The following is a 27,828-nucleotide window of genomic DNA, read 5'->3' as shown; positions in this document are numbered from 1 at the left end:
GCGCGGGCTCTAAAGATACCTGAAAGGAAACAAAAGCGCAGCTCCCTGGGCCTCGGACTGCCATTTGTGCTTAAGGAGACCCCAACACTTTTTTTGATGGCATTGAGGGGTCCGGCCACAATCTGCCTGGGCCCTTCCCCCTTCCCATGGGCTTGTCATGCAGGCCCTGTGCGGGGCAGGGTGGACCCTGCATGGCCCTGGAACCACAGTGCCCTCAGCTCTACCCTCCTCGCTTCTTACAGGACGGATCAGGTCTGGGACATCCTGAGAGCACCCAGGAGGGGCCCTGACCCTCAGTGACAGGGGAGGGGGGCCTAGACCCTCTCTAGATGCAGTGCCACTGGTCAGGAGCAGGGAGATGGAAGGCATTTTCTCCTCCTTCACGGGGCTTGCAGCTCTAGAATTTTTATTTTTATTGCTGCCTTGTATTTAGTGGCGAAAGGCTGTCTTAGAATGTAGATTAACCAGCACACTCTTTAAAGGAAATAAAGTGACTTTGGAAAATCACGCAGATGTTCGCAGACATTTAAATTTTTGTTAAACATATACTAGCATGTCATGTATTTTACATCAATATTGCAAATTTAATACAAACCACAGTACAAAAAAATTTGAAAGCTTCCTAAAGGCACTGAGAAAGCAGTAGAGAAAGTTGCATTTATAATGCATAAATTTTAAAAATTCAACAAGTTGGTCTAGGTATTGAAAACTTTTTTCTTCCAGTAGAAACTGCAAAAATATAAGTTGTATTGATCTCCTCCCTTCCATCCCATTCCCACCTTATATTTGACTTTAATACTTTTTCAGCTATATAGGGAAAAGCTACATAAACAGAAAAATATGAACCTGTAATTAGTGCTAACAATGACATTTTAGAGAGAAGTGATACATCCATTCACCTTCTATGTTCCACAGTCTTCCCCACTGTTTTCCAAGAGGGTTGTGGCTATAAAATAACAAAAGTGCTGACTTGGGGAGTTTTTGTTGCCATTGAGGAAGGGATGTCGGACACCTCGCTGACCCCAGGCTCTCAGGGCCGCAGCCTCCTTGTGGGGTCCCCACACCACAAAACCGGCAGAGCCGACACCCATCTGCTGAGTGCAGTGTCAACACAGCACGGCCTGCCTGGCAGCAACCCACCACTCAATCTGGCACCTGTCACCAGGAGGGCCTTGAACGGGGGCGCATCTAAAGGTCTGGGAGGCTGCAGGGCAGGACGTGGTCAAGAAGCCTCCTGGGCAGGGGCTGCTGTCTGTGCTTAAGGAGACCCCAGTGCTCCTTTGATGGCACTGAAGGGCCTGGCTACAATCGCAAACACGCAGCCACGTCTCTGATTCAATCTTTGGGGTCTGGTGTTTTTCCCAGTGACAGCCATTGGCTCCAGGACACTCGAGACCTGTGATACAAAAGACTCTCAGTCACTGAGCTCCCTGCCCTCCTCGGCCCTGAGACTGGAAGAGCAGCTGCCACGTTTGGGACCCAGGCGGCGCCCAGGCTGAAGAGAGCTGCTGAGGGCTGAGCTCCAGGACACAGGATGTGGCTGGCCCTCAGGACAGGGAACTCCAAGAGTGGAACATGCATGTTGATCGAGACTTTTTCAGGGATACAGCAGATCTGATTTTTAATTATTTTTTGTAGAGACATGTTCTTCCTGTGTTGCCCAGGCTGGTCTTGAACTCCTGGGTTAAGCGATCCTCCTATCTTGGCCTCCCAAAGTGCTGGGATTATAGGCACGAGCCACTGCGCCCAGCCTGCAGGCCTAATTATTAAGGGTCTTTCTATGATCAGCAAAGGAGCTGGACACTCGGTTAGAATAGGAAGGAAGTGGGAAGCTTCTGAAATACCATCCTGGTCTTAAATCCATAAATGCCCAGAGGCCAGAAGTGTGCCATGCTCAGCATGAGAAATGAATAAAGAGGGGCTCTGTGCCAGCGTAGGGCCAAAGTGGGAAGTAGGGGCCAGTCCTCAGGTGCCTGGTCTTCACAGGTGCCTGCTCTCCACAGGTGACTGACCCTCAGGTGGCTGGTCACCCCATGGCTGGCCCCTGGGTAGCTCTGTCCCCATCATGAGTTTAGGCATCAGATAAGGGACAGATGGCAGTGGAAGGCCATGAGCATGTCTCACACCCACGACAGCACAGCACGGAGGTCACCTTTTGAAAGGCGCCCCTGGCTAAGCAGAGGGTGAGAGCCCCCTCGGCAGGCTTGGGGGTCATAGGAGGCCACCATGGATCTGTGACTCTGGGCTCAGATGGTTGGCTGTTCTCTTCCAGTTCTGACAGGAGATCCTTATCCCTATCCCTGCCATGTGGGGGCAAACTGTCCAAGAACCAGGCCACTGAGAGGTGCAGGCACCTGGCGTTGGGCAGAAGACCCAGTCCTGCCAACCAAACCTGGGTTTTGACAAAGTGAAGGTGCATTTAACAAATGGGTCCAGCATTAAACCAGGGTCTAAGTAAGCACTGACACCTCAAAGCCACCGACAACAGAGAGGGCGTCCACACAGCAGGCAGAAAGAATGCACGGTGCGGCGGGGTGGCGGGTCCCTCACCCATGGGCTCCCACAGCTCCTGCCACTCCCAGTGGAGCTGACGCCAGGGCGCCGATGCCCTGTCCCTGAGGATGGGGCCTTCTCGCCCCTGCACAGGTGGGCCCAGCTGCAGCCACACCCCAGGGCCTCACTGTCTGGCTTCCTTTTGCTTGGGGTGACTTCTACACCCTGATCTGATGCCCGCAGCAGCCGGGTGCAGTTCCAGGCCACACCGTGGAAGAAGCCTGCACTGCACCATCAGCTGTAAGTTATCTCGGGTTGGTGGACTGGTGACCTTCACTTTCTGACTTATGCTTTTGTATCCAAATTTCCTACTCTCAGAATATATCGCCTTTACAACTGTTTTAATGCTAGTAATACTTGTCTGTCTTGTCCCTAATTATTCTCCTAGGATGGCAATGGGAACCCTCATTTGAGTGAACCGTACAGCCAGCCAGAGAGAAACCCCCACAGGCAGCGCAGTTTCCTGTGTCTTTACGTTGTGTGTTTCTCTGTACTTCCAAACCCGGAGTCTGTGAACTCTGTACTACGTGATGTACCAAGAGGCAGATTAGTAAGAACCGTCCGCAGAGACCCACTGAGAACTCAGGAGATGTCCAGAAGGAACAGGGGTTATGCTGTCAATTTCCAGTCCAGGTCTGGCCTCAGACTCTGTCATGGTGCCACGGAGCACCTGCCGCACAGTGTGGGGTAGTGTGGGACCCACGCTGCCAGCCTCTGCTGCCTGGAACTTTCTAGATTCCTCTATGAGTGGGCTCACAGACCCCTTTCTCCACGAGTTGTATTTCTAATTTGCCGTGTGCTGGCCTCTACAGCGCACTGTGGTGATGGGCTGACCCTGCCTGCACAGCACAGGCCGGGAGCTGCAGGTGGCCTGGGAGGGCTGAGCTAGGTACGTCACCCGACCGCTTCATCCCCGACTGCCGACTTGGGAGCATCACCCGACTGCTTCATCCCCGACTGTGGACCTGGCGGCCGTGGGACGGGCACTTGCTGCCTCCGGGGCATGACGCTGTCCAGCCATGATCACTTTCCCAAAGATTTTAATTCTCAAAGAGAAATGCTGTCATGCTTGAACAGATTTAAGGCCAGTTTTCATTTAAGAACTGTTGGGATATTTTACAGAATTCAGGATAGGCTACTGTGTATGCTGCACACACAGACTAGCAGACTGCGCATGCACAGCTCTGCAAAGCGTGTGTCTTAGGATGGGCTCCGGTCTGACCAGGTGCAGGGCAGCCCAGCCACCAACGCATCTGAGTGTAGACGGACAGATCTGAGCTTGGACGGTGGTCACTGCGCTATGGCAGGAATGTGCACTCCGAAGCTTGGGGCGGGACCAGCGTGGCCAAGGCACTTTTGGGAAACATCCCGGGCACCACTCCCTGGCTGTGAGTAGCCCAGTGGGGCGAATCCAAGGGCTCCCGCTTGACCACAGGGGCAGCCTCAGCAGCTCTGCAGGCGCAGGACTGTTCACCTCGGCCCCGTGCACAGAGCTGGTGGGGAGGCTCCGGCTGGGGAAGGCCGTGCGTGGGCTCCAGGCAAGCACAGTGTGCAGGGTGGAAAGGGGTCAGCTCCCTGCTGCGCCCAGCAGTGGCCCTCCCCTGGGGCTGAGCCCCCCGCACGCCGTGCCCCAGGTGCGAGATGTACACCTGTTGCCGAGAGTCTGGCTCTGTTTTCAGGTGCATCCTGGTAGGGAAGGTGGCTGGATGGCTCCTGTCAGTGGCCCCCAGCCACACCTGGCTGGGCACATAGCCATCTGCAGCATCCTCAGACCCAGAGTCCTTCTCCATCTTGATGGGCACATCTAGCAGCAGCGTCGGACCGCACAGGTCCCCCGGAGGCATCGGTACACCTTGCAGCTTCACGTCCTCCATGGGATAGCCCCTCGTGGCAAAACGCTGAGCTCCAGGCTGAGGGAGCCGGTGCTGCAGGCTCCCCTGGGGAAAGTGGCAGAGGGGAGGGTGCACCTGGTCCTCACCGACATCCCGCATGGGTCTGCTGGTCCGGCTGGAGTAGGCACTGGGGGACGGGCTCAGCGGGTGAGAGATGGGTGAGTTCCTGAAAGTGCCCTGGACACACGGGTAGGGCAGGCAGGAGCCGCGGGGCATGGGGCGCAGGGAGGGTGGGTCATTCTTGCTGGGCTGCAGCCTTGGCCTGGCACCATCCTCACTGTGCTTTCCTGCTGTCCAGGGCAGGGGCTTTGTGGGTCCTGGAGTCTCCCTCCGCCCTGTCACTCCAGAGGCCCTGCTCAGCATCCTGTGCTGCTCCTCCTCCCTGTCCCTGCAGAGAAAAGACGGGGCCCATTTGACAGCAGCTGAAGACACCAGGTCTGGCTGCCTTGGGTGGGGATCTCTAAGGGAGGCTACTAAATTAGGACGATGCTAAATCTTCCAAGGCTGCTACACCGACCCCACGCTGTACTGTCCCTTCTAACCCACCCAGCAGCCCAGGAAGCTGTGCCAGCACCCCACCCCCACGGTGTGCCTGGGGTGAGTGAGGAAGGCCCAGGGTGGGGTGAGGATGCAGGCTTCAGGGAGGTGTCTCTGTGAGGCCTATGCCAGCTGTCCAGTGTCAGCCACACCAGTCACTAGCGCTAGGGGTGGGGAAGGGCAGTGCAAATGGTCCCAGGGAACTGCAAAGCAGAAAACACCATGTGCAGCAGTTTCTGTGGCCAAGCTCTGTTGCTGACCAATAGGACACCACGTGCCTTGGGACTGGCACTGCCTGACTGTGAGATGGTGACCTAGAGAGTGGGGAGGGGCCTATGGTGCACAGCTGGGCTGGCTACGAAAGGGGAGGAGGCCCACCTGGGTGGCAGGCAGGCCCTGAGGAGGGAGAGGGGGGAGACAGGGCTCTGAGCAAATGCAAGATCAGGATGGAGCCAGGTGACCCAGGGTCCGAGTGACAGGTGAGGGCGGGTCCCAGAGCCCATGGGGCATCCTTGATCCCGACATCCCTGGGCCACTGCTTCCCGGGGTCAGTCCCCAGTGATATGCGTGACTTCCAGCCCTGGAAGCTGCATGGACGGCTCCACAGAGAGCAAGGTTAGCTGTGGCTCGTGTGGTGGCCAAGGCTGCTGTCGTCTTTTTTATTTTTCTTCTTAATCACTCCCCTACCCGCTCTTTGGCCTCCATGGTGACTTAGGGAGCTGCCAGGGCTGGGGGAGGCTGCCTGGCACCACTTACCCTGAGCCCCCCTTGGGGTCGAGGACAAGGTCGGGGCCACCCCGGAGGCACAGGCATGGGGCCCTGGCAGGAACCTGTGCCCATCGGCCAGCGTCAGTCTGTTCCCTGAGCACCAAAACGCCGCTCTCTCTGCTGCTCCTTCCTGTTGGGGTTTAGAGGGGGAGGAAGCTGTCACAGTGCGAGCTGAGGAGCTCCTGGAAGACGGTTGCTTGTTCTCAGCAAGGCAGGACCCATCGGCTCCTCAGAAATGCACAGAACAGAGCCCAGGAACAGCACTTGTCCACAGCAGGACAGACACTAAGTCTCTGCAAAATGGCTTTTCCATGGAATACGCCAACATCTCCATTGGGCAGGGAAGCTCTCCAAGGGCAGAAACACATTTTACCCACGTGGAAAAGATCAGATAAGAAATGTTCTAAGTACCTGCTGAGTAATTGGGTTTTCCATGCAGTTCCGATTCGCACAGACTGGTGGTGGCTTTTACTCTGTGAAGAACACAGATGAACATGTGACATGTGACAGATGAACAAGATGAACAAGATGACATGTGGATTAAACACGTGTCGATGGTGGAAATTAATAATGACAGGTATTGCTGTCACACCTGAGCACTGAAGACAGAAACAATTCACTCTTGTTTAATTCTTTACAGCGTGTAAAGTTATTTTCTCAGTTACAGATTTACTGAAAATACTAAGTCATGTCACTTTTCAGGCCAATGAAGAGCTAATGAATTTGCTTCAGAAAGTAGAAGGATAAAATCATAGGATGATTTTTAGAGCTTATATTCTTTTTCCTGGACGGCCAGAAAGAAAATACAGTCCATTCTCATGACTCCAGGCAATTATGTTCCAGGAAGTGAACACTGAGGTGAGTTGGAGACCAACTCACATGGGACATGTGTGTGTACCCACACACGCATCACACTGATCCAAATCTTAAATCCCAACAACTCACCCTGGTAGATTCTATTTTCTTTTGCTTTTCAAAAGAAACAGTAAGTAGCACTGTCCCACCAGCAGGTCCCAGAGTTGAGTTCAAACCCATCTGACTGGCCCCACAGCCACAGATCCTCCTCTCTGTCCTCTGGGCACCTCCAGGAGGGCCAGGGCCAGAGGCTGACCGGGGGCCCATGACTAACACAAGACTCACAATGCCCCATGTATGTCCATGAATGGTTGCAAAGCACAGGGTGTGTTGACATGGGGGTCCCAGTGAATTATGGCGAGCAGAGGAATTCACAGTATGGGCTTCAGGAACAGGCAGATCAAGATCATGTCACAAAACCCCTGCGGGAAAAGCTGTGGAAGACTGGGGGGCTGTTGGGGGTTGCTAGAGGCCGCTGCTGGGGGCCACGGGGGCTGCTGTTGGGGGCTGCTGGAGGCTGCTGCCACTGCCTCAGGGCTCTGATTCTGCGGAATGCACCTTGCATCTTGCACCACTGTAGTGCCCGGGACCAGTCCTGTGGCTCAGGACTGGTGGACCACAAGGTGTATCCTGAAAGCTGGCCCACAGCTCAGAGCAGGGTGGGGAGAATTCCAAAAGCCTTTGGCACGTGGGAGTCAGTATTCTTGGTCTGGCAGGTTTTCTTCCCCCTTCTGAGTTTGAATAACATGTTTGTTGAGCTGAAGTTGTGTGCCAGCTTTATGTGCCTTGTGCTCCACCCCGCCCTCACAGCCCCACAGGGGGTCTCGTCCAGGCCACAGGAGGAGCGCTGTGACCTTCGGCCCCACACCTGAGCTCGTGATCCCACACCTAAGCTCCACTCCAGGGCCAGGACAGGGCTGTGCGCACACAGGGCCAGGCCTGCCCTGCCTGGCTCTGACACCAGGGGGCTGCGTCCCCACTGCTTCTAGGGCTGGGAACTCCCAGGGAAGACCAGGCTCGCCATGTGCAGTGGAAACTCCACGGTGATGGTAAGCAGAGGACAGTGTTCCAGGGTTTGCATGGTCCCTGTAGGTGCTGGAAGACCTGGGCCCGAGCCCTGCAGGGACCCCAGGTCGCTTTCTGTGCTTTCTGTGCACCTGTGTAGCATTTACTTCTTTTCCCTTTAGAATTCTGCGTTCCTCCCTTGCGCTTTACATTTCCATCCTTTAAAATAAGGTACATAAATTTAATTTAAAACCTTCCAGAGATGTGTGGGCCTCAGCAGGCTGGCCCGTATCCTGGCCGTCCCTGGAGCTGCCCTCTGTCCACCCTCAGACAGCAGCAGTGAGGTGGGGCTGGCAGGGCCCAGGCAGAAGCCGCTCATGAGCAGAAATGAGTAACGAACGTGGAAACCAACACAGCATGAAAACCTTCAAATAACTGCTGCTGCTGTCAGACTGTAGAGCTGTCTAAATGGTTATCTTAAAGAGGTCAAAGGTGAGGATGGAACTCACGCCCACAACACAGAGCACTGTGAGTGCCGGCAAGGTGGCCTTGGGGCCTGCAGATGGAAGCCCTTCACAGTCAACCCTGGACACTGAGCAGGGGGTCCCAGAGCCTCCAAGGTCCTCCTTAGCAGGCCCCCAGGGGTGAAAGGGCCCTCAGCTGTATCCTCTGCATCTGGAAGCCAGCAGGTGTGTGACGGGGTCCTCCCAGAGGGGGCTCAGTGGCAGGTCCTGGTGCTCCCACGAAGGGCACGGGTGTGAATACAGAAGATGTGCTGGCCCGTCAAAGGCGCCAAAGAATGGGAGGGACAGCAGCGTACCAGGTGCTGCTGAGTCCCAGATCTCAAACTAGTTCGGGAGCCTGGACTCTGACAAGGTCAGTCAAGACTGCACCTAAAAAATGAAATTTAATACTAACGGAAGTTAAGGAATGCAGGTAGAATCCAAAGTCAGACTACAAGGCAACACACGTGACTGCAACTTAAGATCGCCCCAATGCGCCTGCCACAGCAGGTACATCAGTAAAGGCAGTGCCCAGAACAGGGCGGGGACGTCTCCTCCAGTCAGCATGGCTCCACCTGCTGTGAACATCCCCGGATGCTGTCCATGCACAGAGGAGAAGCATTGGAATCAGGATATATCTGGAAACCATAACCCAGGGGCAAGGCAAACAGAGCAGAGAGCGCTCAGCCAACACAGGGCCGTGGCAACTCCAGGCAGTGAGATTCGAGTCACACCAGGAAGAATCTGCTCTCAAGGTTCTGTCTGAACCCAGCAATGTTTTCTGTGTGGGGTTTGTGCAGCCTCAGCCAATCACTCCTGGGGACTGTGGCAGAGATTCCCACTGGGCTGGGGAGCTGAATTCGATGCCTGCTAAGATTTCTTTCCCACTCAGTATTTGCTACCCACAGAGTGGGGAGGCCATGAACAAAGCGGGCTGCCCAATAGCAGCTGCAGGATTGCAGGACAAGGCTGAGCTGCACTTGGTTACCAGGGCCTGGGCCTGCAGCACCGAGGGGCTGAGGACAAGTCGGGGGGTCTCGGAGTCACAGAGCAGGAGCACCTCACCGACAGCCAAGGACCGGGGGCTGAGGGCCAGGGGGCAGGGGCAGGGCCAGCCCAGACCACCCCTCTGCCCTGCACTCAGCCCCACCCCATCAGGCTGTCCCAGGAGGAAGTGGCAGGAGCGGCGACTCGCCCAGGTGGCCAGGGAAGGGGTCCTGCACAATTCTCTGAGAGGAAGTTGGATCTCTGGCATCCTGGCGGCCCCGGCCCTTCCTCACTGGTGTGTTCCCAGCAGGTGGAACACAGTTTCTATAGGCACAGCATTTGCATCTCTCCCAGCACGCAAGACAGACTTAACACACTCGAGGAAACTACAGGCACGAATCCCCAAGGGCAGGGGTCCCCAGCCCCCAGCCACAGATCGGTACCCGTCCATGGCCTCTAGGAGCCAAGCTGCATGGCAGGATGTAGGCCACGGGCAAGTGAGTGACGCTTCATCTGTATTTACAGCCACTCCCCACTGCTCGCATGACTGTCGGAGCTCCGCTGCCTGTCAGCTCAGCTGGGGCATGATTCTCACAGGAGTGTGAACCCTGTTGTGAACTGTGCACGTGAGGAAGGGCCCTAGGTTCAAGCTCCTTATGAGAATCTAATGCCTGATGATCTGTCACTGTCTCCTATCACCCCCACCCCCACCATGGGGCCTCCCAGTTACAGGAAAACAAGCTCAGAGCTACCACTGGTTCTACATTATGCCAAGTGGTATAATTATTTTGTTATATATTACAACATAATAAAACAGAAATGAAATGCATAGTAAGTAAATGTAATGTGCTTGAATCATCCTGAAACCATCCCCCCACTCCCAGTCCGTGGAAAAATTGTCTTCCACCAAACTGGTCCCTAGTACCAACAAGCTCGGGGACCAACAGGGTGTCCTCTCCTTCTGAAAGGCTGAGGAAGCTGTGGGATAGGCCTGGGTTGGCCAGGGACGAGGACCAGCTGGACGGGCAGCTGTGCCGTTCACCCTCCATCTGCCCACCAGGGACGCATTTCTCCGGCATCTCTTGCAGCCAGGAACCACCTCCACTTGTCCATAGACAGATGGTGTGAAGAGCGGGCAGCCGAGAGGTGGAGAAAGGCAGGGGCCACAGCCAACCCCCCATTCCCTTGAGGACACAGGGTCAGGGCACTTATTCTGGAACTGGTTCTGTAACAGGATGATTTAGGAATGAATCGATACAGGCAACGTTTGGTGCCAGTTTGCAAGTACAAGTTTGAAAAACACTGTTTCATCTAATCGTTGCTGCCTATGTTGTGTAATGACTTTACAACACAAAACTTATTTTATTACTGGCTGGAAATGAAAGAAGATACAGAAAACACTGAGCGTGGAGGTGTTTTGTGGGGGCCGCCAGCAGGCACCATGCGGCTGTGAAGGGCGAGTCTTACTCACTTTGCATCCGTGGTGACTGCAGTGTCTGCCCTGGGTTTTGCCCTCAGAAGCGCGCTCCTCATTTTCATCTCCGCTGCGGAGGGGAGGAGAACGGGTGCCGCGATGCAGAACAGCGACAGCCGCGGCAGGAGCATGGCTCCTGACGGCGCCTTCTTCTTCTGTCCAAACAGGAATTTTAGTTTTCCTTGAAACTGCATCGTCTGGTGTTTTAAAGACAGAGAGGAAGGCGTGTTCACAAAGTGGCCTGGCAAGGTGGTCACAGGACACAGAACTCAAGGGCGCGACAGCGGCTGGAATTTGCAAGGAGGCAGCTCACCATGAGCAGCTCGGGACAGCAGAGCCGCAGCTGCCAAGCCTGTGACCCCTGGGCCTGCACAGTGATTTGATGTGCTTGAATCATCCTGAAACCATCCCCCACTCCCAGTTTCTCTGGAGTCGTGGCGACTGCCTTTAATTGACAGGTTCCCTCCCGCGTGTGTGCTTGTGCACATTCATGTGCGCCACCCCACGCGCAGGTGGGCACGAATTGCACCTGTGGGACCTCCCACCCACCCACAGCCAGGCCAGCGGCCAACACCCTGGCAAGAATTTGCAGGAGTGGATGATCTCCGAGGATTGTTTCAGCTTTAACACTCCATTTCTAAATTACCAATTCTTCATCTGTAATGATAAAATTTAGGCACAACTTGATTTTATTTATCTAGGGTGTACAGTGAGACTTTAAAAGCCAGCAAGTAAGCTAGGAGTTTGTTATAAAATAAAATAAAATATCTCTCTACAAAGGGAAGGCTGATGTATAATTTAGTTGTTTACCAAGGGCCTTCGGGGTACTCCTGCCTTCTATGGAAGAATCACCCCACAATGTGGCTCCACCCTCTCTCTATCCTTATTTCATCCATCTATCTTTCTATCCATCCATCCATCCACCAATCTATCTTTCCATCCATCCATGCACCCATCCATCCACCCACCCATCCATCCATCCATCATCTTCCCATCCATCTATCCATCCACCCACCCATCCATCTTCACATCCACCCATCCATCCAGCCATGTTTCCATCCATCATCTTCCCATCCATCCATCCATTCATCCATCCTCCCATCCATCCATCCATGTTTCCACCCATCCATCATATTCCCACCCATCCATCCATCCATCCATCTTCCCATACATTCATCCACCCACCCACCCATCCATCCATCCATTCATCCATCCACCCATCCATCTTCACATCCACCCATCCATCCATCCATGTTTCCACCCATCCATCATATTCCCATCTATCCATCCATCCATCTTCCCATCCATTCATCCACCCATCTATCTGTCCATCTAGCCATCCATCCATCCATCCACCCATCCATCCATCCATCTGTCCATGCATCCATCCTCCCATCCATCCATCTATCCATGTTTCCACCCATCCATCATATTCCCATCTATCCATCCATCCATCCATCCATCTTCCCATCCATTCATCCATCTGTCCATGCATCCATCATCTTCCCATCCATCCATCCACCCATCCATCTGTCCATCCATCCATTTGTCCATCTATCCACCTACCCATCCATCTTCCCATTCATCCATCCATCCATCCATCATCTTCCCATTCATCCATTCACTCATCCATCCATCCGTCCATCCATCCATCTTCCCATCTATCCAACCATCCATCCATCCATTCACCCATCTTTCCATCTGTCCATCCATCCATCCATCTTCCCATCTATCCAACCATCCATCCATCCATTCACCCATCTTTCCATCTGTCCATCCATCCATCCATCTTCCCATCCATCCACCCATCCATCCATCCATTCACCCATCTTTCCATCTGTCCAAGGATATATTAAACAAATAATGAACACCTGCTGTGTAGCAGTCACACAATTGGTGGGGATTCAAGGCAGTGGTGTGCTGGGAAATGTTTAACATCTAGCTCTCCAGGGGGAAAAATTCCCGGATATGCAGTGTTTGCCAATTTTTTTAGTATAAATATTCCCAACACGGCTGATTTCAAGCTCCCAAGTTAACTTCAGCCGAATCTCAAAAACTACCATTTTCAGTTGGCCCTGTGGGTGGCATGAGGGAGCTTCCATGACACCCGCATTGCCCAGACTGCACCACTCAGGGTGAAAGCCGGGAAGAGCCGTGAGGTCCTGCAGGGTCTTGGTGTATTCTCTGTCAATACAGGAGCCCTTTATGGTGCTGTGGATGAATGGATTTTAATGGGAAAACAGAATCAGACACGTATTTGTATAAACCTTATTGCAACATTTCAGCGTCAATCTAATTTCTCTGGCTTGTTTCCTCCATTCAGCTCTTTGACAATTTCATTTTAAACTATATTCCAGTGGCTGCATAGTAAAATCCTTCCAATTTTGGGTCATCTAGAAATAAGAGTTTTTAATTAACCAGGAATTGGTTATATAATTTTAAAAAAACGAACAACATTCCTTAGCCAATAAAAGTATCTTAATTTCCTCAAAATTTAGAACAACATACCAACAGTGAAACCCTGTCTCTACTAAAAATACAAAAAAATTAGCCAGGCGTGGTGGCAGGCACCTGTAGTCCCAGCTACTCAGGAGGCTGAGGCAGGAGAATGGGGTGAACCCGGGAGGCGGAGCTTGCAGTGAGCCGAGATTGCGCCACTGCACTCCAGCCTGGGCGACAGAGCGAGACTCCGTCAAAAATAAATAAATAAATAAATAAAACTTTATTGTCACTAGCTACCTAAATGAAAGATGTGCCCTGGGGCGTGTGCGTGGCAACAGATCTGGGGCCTGTGGAGAGCTGGTCCTTCCACCAGGCACCCAGTGGGTGGGAAAGACACAGAAACAGGCAGACCCACAGGTGCCTCTGCCATGGGGACGGTCTGCACCCAAGGTCCCCAGGAGGTCATGGGTCCACAAATGGGTGGAAAGCGGAGCCCAGGGGGCCCACCCAGCTAGGGTGCTGGGGTCAGAGGGCCTTGTGGGGTGCTGCGGTCAGAGGGCCTTGTGGTATTGAATTGCAGCCAGGAGACAGCAAGGGCCACCACTGGGGCTCTGAGGGGCTGTGACCCAGGGCTGACTGTGCTTCGACCAGGGGGAGCACAGTGCCTGGGGGGTCTGCAAGGTGAGCAGGGGTCTGGGACAGGGTGGGAGGTCTTTGCCCTGACATGTCCTGACATGCCCTGACATGTCCTGACATGCCCTGAATCTCTGATTCAATGAGGAGGTGGAAGAAGAAATGGTCAAATAGCAGAAGTGAGAACCCCAAGTATCTGTTTGCAAGAGAAGAGGGTGAAACCAAAAAGCTCAGCAGATGCCGTGGGCTCAGCCACTCACGCCAGCCACAGCCGGAGGCTCTCCCAGCTTGCCAGCCCTTGGCAGATGTGGGGCACATTTTAAAAAATATTTTAATAAGTTTTAAATAAAGGTACAACTAGAGTATAAACCTACTGCAGAGTTTTACATTTTCATCGACCTGGCTTGTCCACCACAGCAGGCCTCACGGTTGACTCATCACGCATCCCCTCGCATGCCCAGAGGCGTCACAGCCCCACACCATCGCCAGGTACAGAGCTCAGCGCCCAGCCCTCTCCCATCCACCAGAGACACGTGGGTTAACACCCCCATACCACTGCAGTGCACAGAGCTCAGCACCGGCCCTCACTCCTCCACCAGGGACACGTGGGTTAACGCCCCCACACCATCGCAGTGTGCACAGAGCTCAGCACCGGCCCTCACTCCTCCACCAGGGACACGTGGGTTAATGCCCCCACACCATCGCAGTGTGCAGAGCTCAGCACCGGCCCTCGCCCCTCCACCAGGGACACGTGGGTTAACGCCCCACACCATCACAGGGTGCACAGAGCTCAGCACCGGCCCTCACTCCTCCACCAGGGACACGTGGGTTAACGCCCCCACACCATCGCAGTGTGCAGAGCTCAGCACCAGCCCTCGCCCCTCCACCAGGGACACATGGGTTAACGCCCCACACCATCACAGGGTGCACAGAGCTCAGCACAGGCCCTCCCCCCTCCACCAGGGACATGTGGTTTAACGCCCCCACCCCTCTTGCCCTCTGTTTCCTTCCACACCAGAGGAATGCATCCCAGATGTTGGGAGCCCCCTGCCAGGGACCCACGCACTCACCAGGAAGCCCGAGGTGCTGTCCAGCAGGCAGCGCACACGGCAGATGAAGCAGCGGGTCAGGAAGGCCGAGTACTCGGTGGGTGCGCCTGCGCCCCACTCCTGGGCCCTGAGCAGCCTCCCCAGGATAGCGTCATCTCCTGCAGACCATAGGGGCCAAGGGGTGTGGTGGTTGGAGAAGCCAAAACACACGGGTCACACGCACAACCGCATGCACAGAGCACGCAACAAACACGCCCATAGCTCTCACGTGCCAGGTCACGTAAACCCTATCACTGGGCGATCCTCCCGCCCCCAGCATCCCTCTAGACGTCACTCAGACAAATTTTGCCTTCGTCATCCCTTGCCTTTAAAAACATCGTTTTTAGTACATGCGCATGGATGACGATGGACCAATGGTTTCATCTTGCTTGTTTTTAGCTTTATAAAAGGGTCTTGCATGTAGGTCCCTGGGCTTTGCTGTTTTGATTTAAGGTCAATCGTACTGTCATGGTGGAAACTTTCCGTGAATTATTTTAGGCTTCTGCGGATATGTGCGAGAGAACCCAGGAGCCACCCTCTGCACAGGACCCCGAGCAGGTGTCACCTCTCCTCAGAGCCCAGATGCAACTGTCCCAGCACAGCACCCCCCGTCATTGCCTGTCAAGGAGCTCCACACCTGCCAGGCTCATCTTATCAGTCAGCGCCACAGGGAGGTTGAGGGCAAGCCCTGTGCAGGGGTCTTCTGTAAAAAGGGGCAACCGACTCTGAATAGCAACAATCTTTCAGGGACTTTTATCAGATAACTCTAGTATGAAGCAAAGGAACTTCCTGGCAGACGTGAGACTTGAGGGGAGTTTGAAAAACAAGAGGCCAGGACTGCAGCTCGTGGTGAGGTGACAAGAATGGCGGTGACCTCAAGCCTGGCAGAGCCCGGGAAAGCAACCAGGAGTGAAGCACACTCGAGCCACACGGAGCTGGTGGCAGCCCAACCAGAGGACAGGGAGGGACGTGGGAGGAGACCTCTGAAGAAAGGTGAGATTCAGCGCTAAGGTCAACGTGGAAGACAAAGCACACCAAGAAGGTGCGACAGCGTCATTTCCAGAGGCAGCGACGTTATGTGACCTGCTCTAGGTTTTGCTGACTCACTTGGACCCCAGACACCCACCTGTCTCCAAGGGCGGGGGCTGCCCAAACACCACCTGGGGAGGGTCCATGGCCCAGTGGAGCTGCCGGCAGAAGTCCTGGCGGTCGTCCACGTGGATGTAGTCGTAAATGTTCTGGTGCATTACATCCGTCTGAAACAGTGCAATAAGATTATTTCAGCCTTACCCCAAGTGGCTTTACACACTTTATTCCACTGATGAGTAACCGAAAAATTTCCACTCTGCTTGTCAAAGCAAGTCACAGCCACAGGGAGAGAATCCCACCGAAAAGACGGCGCTTGGTCCCAGTTCCCCTCTCCCTCCTGAGAAGATGTCTAAGTTGCCTGGAGCACCCACCCGTCTGCCCGCCAAGTGGTGCCCACATCCAGCCTTTTGGGGCAAGCAGGAGGCTAAGAGACGGGCATCTTCTGGGCCGAAGACACTCTGGGGCCAAGACATCCACTTTCCTGTCGACTTGGACTCTTTGTGACTCAGTTTCCCATCACTTCACATCTTATGGCCTGTGATTTCCTTCTTCCTGACACCCAGGCCTCAACCTTCACCCACTTTCACGATGCCTCAAGGACCTGCCAATCCACAGGCCTCTCTTTAGTCCTCTCCCCTTCCACCTGCTCAGAAGCAAATCTGGGCCCCGACACAGAGGCTGACCCTCACAGGCACCCAGGGTCCATGTCTGGCGACAGAGGCTGACACTGCGGGCCACGAAGACTGACTTCAAGGAGAACTCAACTGTCACCACTGCCAGGGAGCGTGTCCGCACCTGAGGAAGGCCGGCCATCCCTTCTCCTAACTGAAGAAAGTCAGGCATCTGCACCTGGAGCCTGGCCTGCAGCCCCCCAGCCCCGAATAATTAACCGTGCCAGGGACTGCTAGAATCTCAGGACTCTTTCAGGGTGACCTAATTCTAAATGGCATTTATTATCATGATAATAACCAAGTGGTTCTTCTTAACTGGAGGAGGAGCTCCTTAAGAGTCAAGACTTCAGAGGAATGTAACTAATAAACTCACCCTAAAGGGACGAGCATCTTCAAGCAACCCAATGGCAAGGACCCACGGGGCTCCCCGGACAAGACGAGACACAGCCTCAGGAGGGCAGAAGGAGGAGGTGGCCCTCACTGAAGGGGCTGGACTCTAACTGTCTGTGCCTCCGCAGTTCCCTTCTGTGAATGCGTTGTCACAGAAAGCGGTGTACAGAGGAACAGAGACCCCTCGAGGTGAAACGGGCCGCGCCAGCCTCCCCGCTGTGCTCTCCTCCAGGCTCTACCATGGTGCCTTCCTAAGGACTTGTAACTGGAGGGTAACCTAGGCCAAAAAGCGCCCAATCACGAACACACAGTTGGGTGAGTCACCTTCAAGAAAACACCCCGCGGGACCTCACCCAGATGAGGCCACAGGGCGTCACCGGCACCCGCGAGGCTGCTTCTGCCTGTGCCTCTGAGTCGGGGCCACCCTCCGTGTGGGGGCTGGTTCTGCGCGCGGACTCCACGTGGAGGGAGGATACCCGCCAGCATCCCCCTGCCCCGCATCGCGACCGTCGGGGCACCTGCAGCGCAACGGCCTCGCCGGTTCCGTGCATGCACAGGGCATCCGCTCCGTGGCCGAACCGCGGAGTGGGCGCTGCCGAGGAGGAGGCCGCTGGGTCTGCCAGGGCCTCCTGCCCGGCACCAGCTGGGCGCCAGAGCAGCCTCCCAGGCAGGGAGGCTCCCCTTCTAGTTTACGTGCAAACGCTCCAGCGGCTGCACCTTCTGGCCAATGTTTGTCCTTTTCCCTCTTTATCTTTTAGTCCTTGCGGTGGATAGGCCACGTTTCTTGCTATGGTTTCAACTTTCCACCTCCTGAACCACAAGAAGGAGCATCTTGTATATTTTGGGTGTTCAGCGGTGAGAGCATGTGTGTGGGTGGGTGGCTGCGTGCGTGAGTCTGGATGCGTGCGTGCTGCGTGGGTGGGTGGCTGCGTGCGTGGGTCCGTGGATGCGTGCGTGCTGCATGGGTGGGTGGCTGCGTGCGTGGATCCGTGGATGCGTGCGTGCTGCATGGGTGGGTGGCTGCGTGCGTGAGTCTGGATGCGTGCGTGCTGCGTGGGTGGGTGGCTGCGTGCGTGGGTCTGTGGATGCGTGCGTGCTGCGTGGGTGGGTGGCTGCGTGCGTGGGTCTGTGGATGCGTGCGTGCTGCGTGGGTGGGTGGCTGCGTGCGTGGGTCCGTGGATGCGTGCGTGCTGCGTGGGTGGGTGGCTGCGTGTGCGTGCCTAGATGCGTGCATGCTGCGTGGGTGGGTGGCTGCGTGCGTGGGTCTGTGGGTGCATGCGTGCAGCCCGGAGGTGTCTCTTTCTGGAATACCCATTGAGCTGTCCAGCTGCCTTGCCCAGTCCCTTCTGGGCCACCTTTCATGCAAGGTGTCCCCGCTGCCATCCCACCCTCCTGATGGACGCCACAAGGCCCAACCCTTCCATCCTCTCCGCGTGGGGAAGGCTTTTGTCCTGAGAAATCTTTCCTCATAGATCTAGCTCTGCCCTGTTATCTTCTGGAAACTTCCATCATGCCCTGAAGCTGTCTGTGGTGTGAGCCAGGACTCAAGACTTGCTTCCTCCTGCAGGGAAGCAGCTAGCCTAGCATCTGCAGGCACCGCCTCCATTCAACTGCGAAGGCCCCCAGCTAGTGTTTGGTGAGCGGTGGGGGTCGCCCCTCCTTTGCTCGGGCAGTCCGCACCCCTCCCAGCCCTGGGGGTCCATCTTTCTCCCTTGACTTCCTGTTGCCAGGGGATTGTCTTCATGGGGCTCTGTTAATTCAGGGGCTAGTAAGCAATGCTGGGTTTAGGCTTCCATCCCATCCTGTTCTATGAAAACAGGTTTTCCCAAATCCAGGACTTCACAGCTCTCTTATCAAGTAGCCAACGGCTCCTCCTTCAGTATTCACTCTGGATACTGGAATATTTCACAATCAAAACCCCCTTCTCCTCCAGGAACTGCATGGTTCTGCTGCTATATGGCGGCAGCCTCAGGGCCCGTCAGAGGGAAGCTTAGCTGCATAACTACCATGGCGTCGCCTCTTGTGTTTCTGAAGGGTCTCCAGGCTGAAGGATGCAGCGTGTGAGAAGTTTAACAAATGCACATCCACATCCTGATGGCCAGAAAAGGGGATCCACGGGGAACCTTTCGGAGTTCTTATCCAAACCACTCTACCTCCCAATTCCACATCTTAAAATCCACTTTACACCCTGGCATACATAACACAAAACCAAGGAAACAGAGACCCAGAAACCTGGGTCTTGCCCCTTCTAAATTAGAGACCTTATGACATTTGTTTCACAGCTTATGGAAAATGTTGTGGGGACACTTCTGGTAAACAGGGGTTGGCAACAAACAGAAATACCAACCCCATCAGCTCTTACGGGCCAGCCTGTTGGTCCCTGTGCAGTAAGAGCCAGGCACCTGGGAGGGCCCCAGCTTTGCCAGGACAACGGGAAACATGGCTCCAAACACTCCTGTGCAAGCTCTTGACACATTTTAATGCCAGTTTTTTAGAACTGAAACGCAGAGGAACCAACATCCAGAGGCAAGCGACATTCTCCTTACACTTGCTGCCATCCCTAATTTCTTCATTTATAAATGTTGCTTAAAAGACTAAAACTCCCAGCCAGGCACAGTGGTTCACGCCTGTAATCCCAGCACTTTGGGAGGCCAAGGCGGGCAGATCACTTGAGGTTGGGAGTTTGAGATCAGCCTGACCAACATGGTGAAGCCCCGTCTCTACTAAAAATACAAAATTTAGCCAGGCTTGGTGGCGCACACCTGTAATCTCAGCTACTCAGGAGGCTGAGGCAGGAGACTTGCTTGAACGCAGGAGGCAGAGGTTGCAGTGAGCTGAGATTGTGCCACTGCACTCCAGCCTGGACGACAGAGCAAGACTGTCTCCAAGAAAAAAAAATCCCATTCCTTTTAAAAAATAGATTCTTGCCCTCAGCCCTAACGGCCACAGGCAAAGACTTACTTCCCAATAGAAGAGAGAGACTCCTTCAGCTTTGTGGTCACAGTCAGGACGAGGCACACGAGGTCATCTGCACCCATGGTCACATGGCCAGCAGCTGCTGCTTCACCTGGAGCCCTCACTCCCTACATCTAGGGAATCTGGCTTTGTCATTGCAATGCCTGGTGCCCCCAGCCAGGCGGTCCTGGGACTTCCCCAACTCACCAGTCACCAAGGCCTGCGCTTGTGCCAGAGGCACATGGCAGTGCTGGAGGCCTGGGTGCACCTGCTGCATGGGCACCTGGCTGTCCTCACAGTAGCTGGTGCTGCACCAGATCATGAGGCCCTGCGTCTTCTGGAGCTCTCTCTCTCTCCAGTTCTTCACCATGGAGTCTGCCGCCTCCTGCACCAGAACAGCTGCAGCCCCGTCCTGGCGACCCACACCAAAATGGCCCTCGCATGAGTTTCCATAGGCAACCCTGAGCTTTGAATGGCCCCTGGAAGGTGACCCCCACCCCCAGTACCCTCCCTGAGCAGCCCCAGGCCTCCCCCAGTGCCTCGTCCATCATCTCCAACCCCGCAGTCAGATATCGAAAGGGAATTAACAGGCGAGAAAGGGCCTGCTGCTCAACCAAGGCCAGACAGCACACGTGGAGGAGGGTGTAGGAGAGCTGGAAAGACTTCTCCAACTGAGGCAAATCTGAAGACAGGGTGAAATGTAAATCCTGTTTAGGTTGAGGAAACAAAGTTCTGTGTTTTAATCATCAGTGTGGCATGTCTGCCCTAAGTCTTTCTTAATCTTTTAAAGTCTGATTCCTACAAAGTGACATCAAGAGACATGGTGGGAGAAATGGGAGGGGGAGAGCATGACGTTAAAATTATCCAAACCGTACAAAAACAAACCCTCCTTTCGTCAACTAAAGACAGTCTTTTAGTTTTACGCCACCACTTAGGGAGTTTAGAATAAAATCATTTCCAATTTTAATATGCTGCTCACTCTAGCAGCTAACATTTTTACCTTTTTGTGCAAAAGCTTTCACACATCTGCTAACCATGCCTGTGGGATTCTAACAGCTCTGATCGACGAGCTCTAATGTTTGAGAGAACGAACAACTTATTGAATCAACAAATGTCAATGGCAACTAAAATATACGCCTAAAGCCGTTTATTCATCACTAAGCATGCTGAGCTTGAAGACACTGAAATCATGCACTCATGCTGTGACCGGGAATAATTGGTTCCTGACTTTTTGTAAAGCATTTTACACAATAAGCTCACACAAGCACAAAGCTGTTCTAATTCTTTCATGAGATATTTTGCATAAACTAGAGGCAATGCCTGATTTAATGGCATTTGGAACCAATTTCCTCATAATCAAGGCAAAACTTTTTTTTTTTTTTTTTTTAACTTCTCATGCTTGGGGAAAAATGACCAAGCGCCAAGAAAACAAAAAGTCCAATTAGCAAGTTCTGACCTGGAATCAAAGCTGCTCTGCACAGCACCTGCCCCGGTCCCCAAAGCCAAACCCTGGAGTGAGACCATCGAGCCATGGCTAAAGGCGGCGGCTCTGGGTGCATCTGGAGAACTCGGGACAGCTCAGGATGCAGTGACTAGAGTTGACAGTGATTCTAAGCATGCAAAAGGCAGACCAAGCTGCCTTCTCTAGACTCGGGCCCTGCACATACAGACCAAGCCGCCTTCTCTAGACTCGGGCCCTGAACGTACAGACCAAGCCGCCTTCTCTAGACTCGGGCCCTGCACGTATAGACCAAGCCGCCTTCTCTAGACTCAGGCCCTGCACATACAGACCAAGCCGAAGCTGCTCTGTTTAGGTTGACAGAGTCACCGAGCCACACCCTCATGTCCGCCCATGTCCTGTCCTGCGAGTGCTCCCCCGTTCAGGGCACCCCACAGTGAAGGACACACCAAACCCCAGCAAATGCATACAGACCCAACAGACCCGCTCCACTACTCTCCACGCGTGTAAAGGAAGCATCCCACAGCAGCTCCATGGGATCCGAGCACAGAAGATGGAGATGAAGAGGACGCCGGGTGGCCACCCAGACGCTCGTGCCATCTGTGGGAACGAGGGACCCACCAGCTGTCACTTCAGGTCCCCTCTCATAGGGCACATCAGGAGATGACAGTGCCCCAACCACAGATACCAGGGCACACTCAGCAAAGCCTGTGGTCACGTGGTGTCAACGGCAGCCGCCTAGAGCGATGTCCCTCTGTGGTAGGAGATGCCGCGCCGGGCACCAGGGCTTTTCCCATTTTCCCAGCACTCCCCTGCTCAGCGGCCCCGTGGTCTGGCCACAGCCTGGCAGGCAAACACCGCTGCTGGCCATTGTGTGGGCACAGGAAATGAGGCTCAGAGCTATCAAGGTCGCTGCTGGGACAGCAGAGCTGCGTCTCCACCCTGCACTGCGTTCCCAACAGGGCAGTGGCCTGGACACCCCTTGGCAGCCATGTCCACCGCATTGTGTTCCCTCTCCCTGCACACAGCCATGTCCCCCTGCGTCCTCCACCAGGGCCAGCCCAGGCGTGCTGACGAGCTGCACCTTCACGTGGATGCTGGGGGAGAGGCCATCCCAAGGAGGCATCCAGTGTGCAGAGACAGCCACGGTGCAGAAAACAAGCTCACTGCAATGGGCCCGGCAGTCACATGGTCCTTGCAGTTCACAGGGAGACTGGCCTTGGGCTCAGGGGCAGGAGATTGAACTTAGGGGCGGACTAGAGGAGTTGCTTCGCAGAATCACCAGCAAGACAGCAGCGATTTCAGCTGTGGGAAAAAATTCAAAATCCCAGCTCTCATGGAAACTGGATAAAACTGTGCAGCCTCAGGGCCTGCACAGACATGAATTCTAATGACTTGACAGGGACTAGTGTGGGCAAGTGGGGTGGTTCGTGGCTTCCACTGCCTGCTGCTCTGCACAGCCCCTAGGCCTCCCACCTGACCAGGGAGATTTTTGCTTTAATCACTGTGTGCTGCTTCTCGCTCAGTGTGAATGCTGGCTCTGGGACCATTTCCTCATAGGCAGAGGTGCTGGGCAGTGCAGGGGTAGGGCTTCCCCTGGGGCTGGTGGGCACCCCCCAGTGTCACAGCTTCCCCCAGCACCCAGCGGCCTCCAGGTTCGCATCTCACCTGGGTCCCAAAGGGAGGTTTCCTACCAGCCAGCCCTGGCCTGAACATCTTGGGAACTTCTCCACTGCCCGGGTCATGGCCCCACCCCGTGCCACTGAGGGTCTGGCTCTCAGCCTCAGTGGGGCTGGGGTTTCCAGTGGCCCCCGCCTGGGCCCTGTGGGCACTGCTGCCCCTCTGTTGCTGTATCTGTGTCCTCAGAGTCCCTTTAGTCCTTTGTTGCTGAGCTGGTGCTACTGGTTAACACTTCCTTACACTAAACCCATCATAAGTCTTTCTATAAAACTGTTCAAATTTCTGCACAGTTTCTGTCTCCAGACTGAACCCTAATATACTACTCTCTATTTTCCAAAGTTTTGTTTTGATCTTTCTCAAACATACCTGTTCTTTTTTTCATCATATGCTGTGCTTTCTTTATATTGCTGCTTTTATCCTTTATTGTTTTAAATCTATTTGTCTGCCAGTTTCCTCTGGACGGCTTTGCTCCTTAAGTTCTTCCAGGAAGCACGGTTTGTTTACCTGTCTGCCGGCTGCTGCTCACCATCTATGGCTTCCTTGGGTTTATAACTTGCATTGTGAGCTCGTCTGCAGGGCGGGTGTTTTTGTGGGAGTGGCTTGTGGAAGTGTAGATAAAGGGCCCCATTTTTGCTTCTTTGGGTTCCCCAGAAATCTCATCAGTCTGCAGTACGCCTGATTTCCAGATCCTGGGGGTCCTCGCCGTGCAGTGGGAGAAATCTTAATTCTACAACCAGCATCTGATTTTCCATGAGGGACCCCAGCTCCTCCCCAGACGAAAAAACAGCTCCCTTGCTCCTCTCCTGGCCTTGAGTGGGATTTTTTATTTTTTATTTTCATTTTTTATTTTTATTTTTTAGATGGAGTCTCGCTCTGTCACCCAGGCTGGAGTGCAGTGGCTCGATCTCACCTCACTGCAACCTCCACCTCCCAGGTTCAAGCTATTCTCCTGCCTCAGCCTCCCTAGTAGCTGGGACTATGGGTGCACGCTACCACACCCAGCTAATTTTTGTATTTTTAGTAGAGACAGGGTTTCACCATGTTGGCCAGCCTGGTCTCGATCTCCTGACCTCGTGATCCACCCGCCTCGGCCTCCCAAAGTGCTGGGATTACAGGCGTGAGTCACTGCGCCCGGCTGGGTGGGATTTTTTATTGCACCTTTTCCCGGGTGAGTTGCCCTTCCAGGGCTTGGTATCTGAGGAGGCCTCAACCCCATTCTCTGCCTGGAAGTCTGGAGTCATCCACCTGGGGCTGGCTGGGCAGCATTCCAAATGAACCACTCGCACGTCAGGAAGGGCATTTCCACAACAAGCTGTGTCCTGAGTGCACCAAGAAGCTGAGGGTTAAGATGCTGACTGGGAGCGGCTGAATGGGATGGTGCTGGTGGGGCAGGGGACCTAGCGGAGTGCTTGAGTCAGAGGAGACCATGCCGCCGTCCGCAGGCCGCGGCTCCCTTAGACCAGAACACCCCTGACACTGAGAGGCCTCTCACCGAGACCCCGAACCCAGGCTGGAAGAAACACTGCCCCAGACAAAGCTGGGGTATGGAGATCTTTATCTGATAAGAGCTCAGTGATAGGAAAAGCCTGATTTTAGACATTATCAAACCTTGAAGACAACAAACATTTACAAAGGGAAGAGAACCTAGCACTTAACAGACTGGAGGGCTATTCTGGTTTCATTTACCTGATGGAAGCCCAGATAGTCCACGATCGTTGCTGACGCATAAAATATCGTCCCTTCTGCACTCACGACCAGAGCAAAGCCATTAAGAGACTAGAAGAAAAAACAAAAAAAATCGAATTGGCTCACCCAAAATGAAAAAGTGCAAGAATCCTTTGCTTAAATTTTCAACAATATCCTCCTATTTTGTAGTCCATATTCACAACCTCTAGAAATGCCCACTTTTTATTTATTACCATTTTGTCACAGGCTCCAAGTTAACAGGCAACATGAGAAGGCAGCTATGGTTTACAAGGCCCCTTTTCTAATAAATATAAAATTATGTGCACCTTGTCTTGGTGTGACAGTGAGACTTGGTACCTAAGATGAGGCAGGAGCTCTCTGTTTTCCTCTGCAGACGTTTCCACCCACACACCTCCTTCTACACACTGTCTGGAATACCCTTTGGCTTTTCTAAGGATTTTTATTATGAAAAATATTTAATTCCATCAACCAGCCTGGCTAACATGGTGAAACCCCATCTCTACCAAAAATACAAAAATTAGCTGGGTGTGGTGGTGCACACCTGCAGTCCCAGCTACTTGGAAGGCTGAGGCAGGAGAATCGCTTGAACCCAGGAGGTGGAGGTTGCAGTGAGCCGAGATCGCACCACCGCCCTCCAGCCTGTGCAATGGAGTGAGACTCTGTCTCAAAAAAAAAAAAAAGAGAGAGAGAGAAAAAAAATGTTGAACTCATCAAGTGTTTTTCTGTACCTACTGAAATAATCACAATTTTTCTTTAGTGTGTGATTGATAGATTTTCTGATGATGCATCATTCTTGTACTTTATGTGGTAAGCTCCTTTGATCATGACTTTTTAATATGCTCTTGGAATTGATTAACCTCACTTAACCATCTATGTTTAAACTTGGCCTGTAGTTTCTCTCCATATTTTGCACACAGTATACACAACCGTCAAGACACGAGCCGCTCCTGCTCCTTTCCTTCCATTTTCTAGAGCTACTTAAGATGAGGGTGATATGCTTCTGGAAGGCCTGGTCCGCCGCACCCTGAGGAGCCTCTAATATGGGCACACTGTGGAGATGGTGGATGAAATGGGGCAGATTTTAATACTATGTTGATTTATTTATTGTTAGTGTATGCAAGTTCTTTATTTTTTCTTACATTAACTATGGCATCTTAAAATATTTTCTAGAAATTCATTTCATCTTGACGTTAAATTCATTCGTGTATGTCATTCACCATATTTGCATGATTATTAAATCTTAGTTATAGCCGTAATTATAGTGGGATTTGGAGGGAGCAGATGGAGAAGGCAAGGATGTGGCTGTGTTGTGCTTGATGTGACATTTTCCTTTATTTGAGAAGCGAGCCCCACAGCCCTGCCCTGCAGCAGCTTCCCGGGCTGTCACTGGTGAGGACGCGTGAAAGACGGTGGCCTCTGAGTCGCAGGATCTGTCCATGGCAGCAGTGGCCGCTGACGCTGAGCAAGCACAGGCTACCAGGTGGAGTATCTCGCCCAGTCTCACATCCCGCACGAGGTAGAAGCTGGGGGTGAGGGGGCTGAGCCACCTGGACACGGCTTTCATCAATGTTTCCATTTGTGTCTTCAAAACACAGACAGACATTGGGAGACTTTAACTCCCATGACGTTTGTGGCTATCAGCAGTATATTATATACTAATTTCCCTTAAACCTGGACCATGCTGGGTACTTTTATTTTCCTTGTTTCTTTTTTTGAAATCTTTGCCGATTTGAAAACAGATATATTATTTCTGAAAAGAGATAAATTATTTTACCATGATAGTTTTCATCTCTTTGATTACTAATGAGATTGAAAACCATTTCCTGCATTCACTGATAACTTGTATTTCTTCTTTGGAAACTGCCCTATGTACGTCATGTGCTAATTTTTCTATTAGGGTTTATAAGTATCAATTTCTAAGAGCTTTTGAAATACTGGTACTGAAGACTCCTAGGCAGCCAAGGATAATGGCAGTTACCTAAATCCAAATACCCCCCGCCCACATTCCACAAAATGATGGAGAATGGTAAGAACAAGTGCAGCTCCACAGACCCAAAACTGCATCATAATGAGGACACAGAAGTGTAATAAACTTCCAATTACACACAAGCAGAAGGGTCAGCATCAAATCCCAGTGAGCTTAAAAAGACTGTTTCAAAAGTATGTATGTAGTCCCTCCTCAAGAAACTAGAGAGAGAAGAGTCAGTTAAATCTAAGGTAAGAAAAAGGAAAGAAAAAATAAAGGTAAGGGTCAAAAATCCATGAAAATGGTTTAGAACAGTCAAATAACAGAGACCATTAACAGAGTCAAAATTTGAATTTTTGAAAAATTTGAAAAGATTAATAAAACGGATAATCTGCTAGCAAGGCTCATCAAGAAAAAAAACAAATCACTGACACCAGGAGCTTAAAAGTACATCACTACAGGTCCTACAAATATTAAAAGGATAATAAGAAAATACTAAAAATGATAGTTAATACATAAAACAATTTAAGTGAAACAGGAAAATTCCTTGAAATATGCAAATTAACAAAAGTGATATAAGAAGAACTAGAAAATCTAAATAACCTAATACCTATTAAATAAATTGAATTTCTAATCAAAACTTTCCCACAAAGAAAACTCTAGGCTCCAGTCAAAAAACATAAAATACCTAGGAATAAATCTAATAAAAGATGTGCAAGACTGGTATACTGAAAACAATGCAACATCACTGAGAAAATACCTGAATAAACTGAGAGATATACAGTGTTCCTGGTTTGAAAGGCTCAATGTAGTTAGGACTGTCCTGTCTCCCTAAATTGATCTGTAGATATAATGCAATCCCAATCATAATTTTAAAGATTTTTTTTCTTTTTATAGAAAGCGACAAGCTGATTCTAAAATTTTTATGGCTGGGCATGGTGGCTCATGCTTGTAATCCCAGCACTTTGGGAGGCCAAGGTGAGAGGACTGCTTGAGTCCAGCAGTTCAAGACCAGCCTGGGCAGCATAGTGAGACCCCGTCTCTACAAAAAGCAAGCAAACAAAAACTTTAAAAACTAGCTGGGCATGGTGATGCCCGCCTGTAGTCCCAGCTACTTGGGAGGCTGAGGTGGGAGGATCGCTTGATCCTGGGAAATTGAGGTTGCAGTGAGCTG

General features: G+C 52.6%; 1 protein-coding gene across 3 annotated transcripts in view; it reads right to left on the bottom strand.

Moving 5' to 3' along the window:
• Positions 1–563: 563 nt before the first annotated feature.
• The window catches only part of AHRR (aryl hydrocarbon receptor repressor), a 114,526-nt gene continuing 87,261 nt past the window's right edge, over positions 564–27,828 (bottom strand). For 2 of the 3 annotated variants that reach the window (XM_024247102.3, XM_024247106.3), the window contains exons 5-11: positions 24,668–24,757; positions 15,864–15,993; positions 14,720–14,856; positions 10,572–10,771; positions 6,162–6,223; positions 5,739–5,880; positions 564–4,833 (exon numbers count right to left, since the gene is read on the bottom strand). In XM_024247102.3, coding sequence (XP_024102870.2) covers positions 3,852–4,833; positions 5,739–5,880; positions 6,162–6,223; positions 10,572–10,771; positions 14,720–14,856; positions 15,864–15,993; positions 24,668–24,757 — 1,743 coding nt within the window. In that variant the 3' untranslated portion in view covers positions 564–3,851. The remainder of the gene's footprint in view (positions 4,834–5,738; positions 5,881–6,161; positions 6,224–10,571; positions 10,772–14,719; positions 14,857–15,863; positions 15,994–24,667; positions 24,758–27,828) is intronic. The other variant, XM_054555309.2, reaches the window with a different exon arrangement.

Source organism: Pongo abelii, chromosome 4, assembly GCF_028885655.2.
Source record: "Pongo abelii isolate AG06213 chromosome 4, NHGRI_mPonAbe1-v2.0_pri, whole genome shotgun sequence".
Taxonomy (NCBI): domain Eukaryota; kingdom Metazoa; phylum Chordata; class Mammalia; order Primates; family Hominidae; genus Pongo; species Pongo abelii.
The sequence above is the reverse complement of the archived record's forward strand: the minus strand, read 5'-3'. Positions and strand labels throughout refer to the sequence as shown.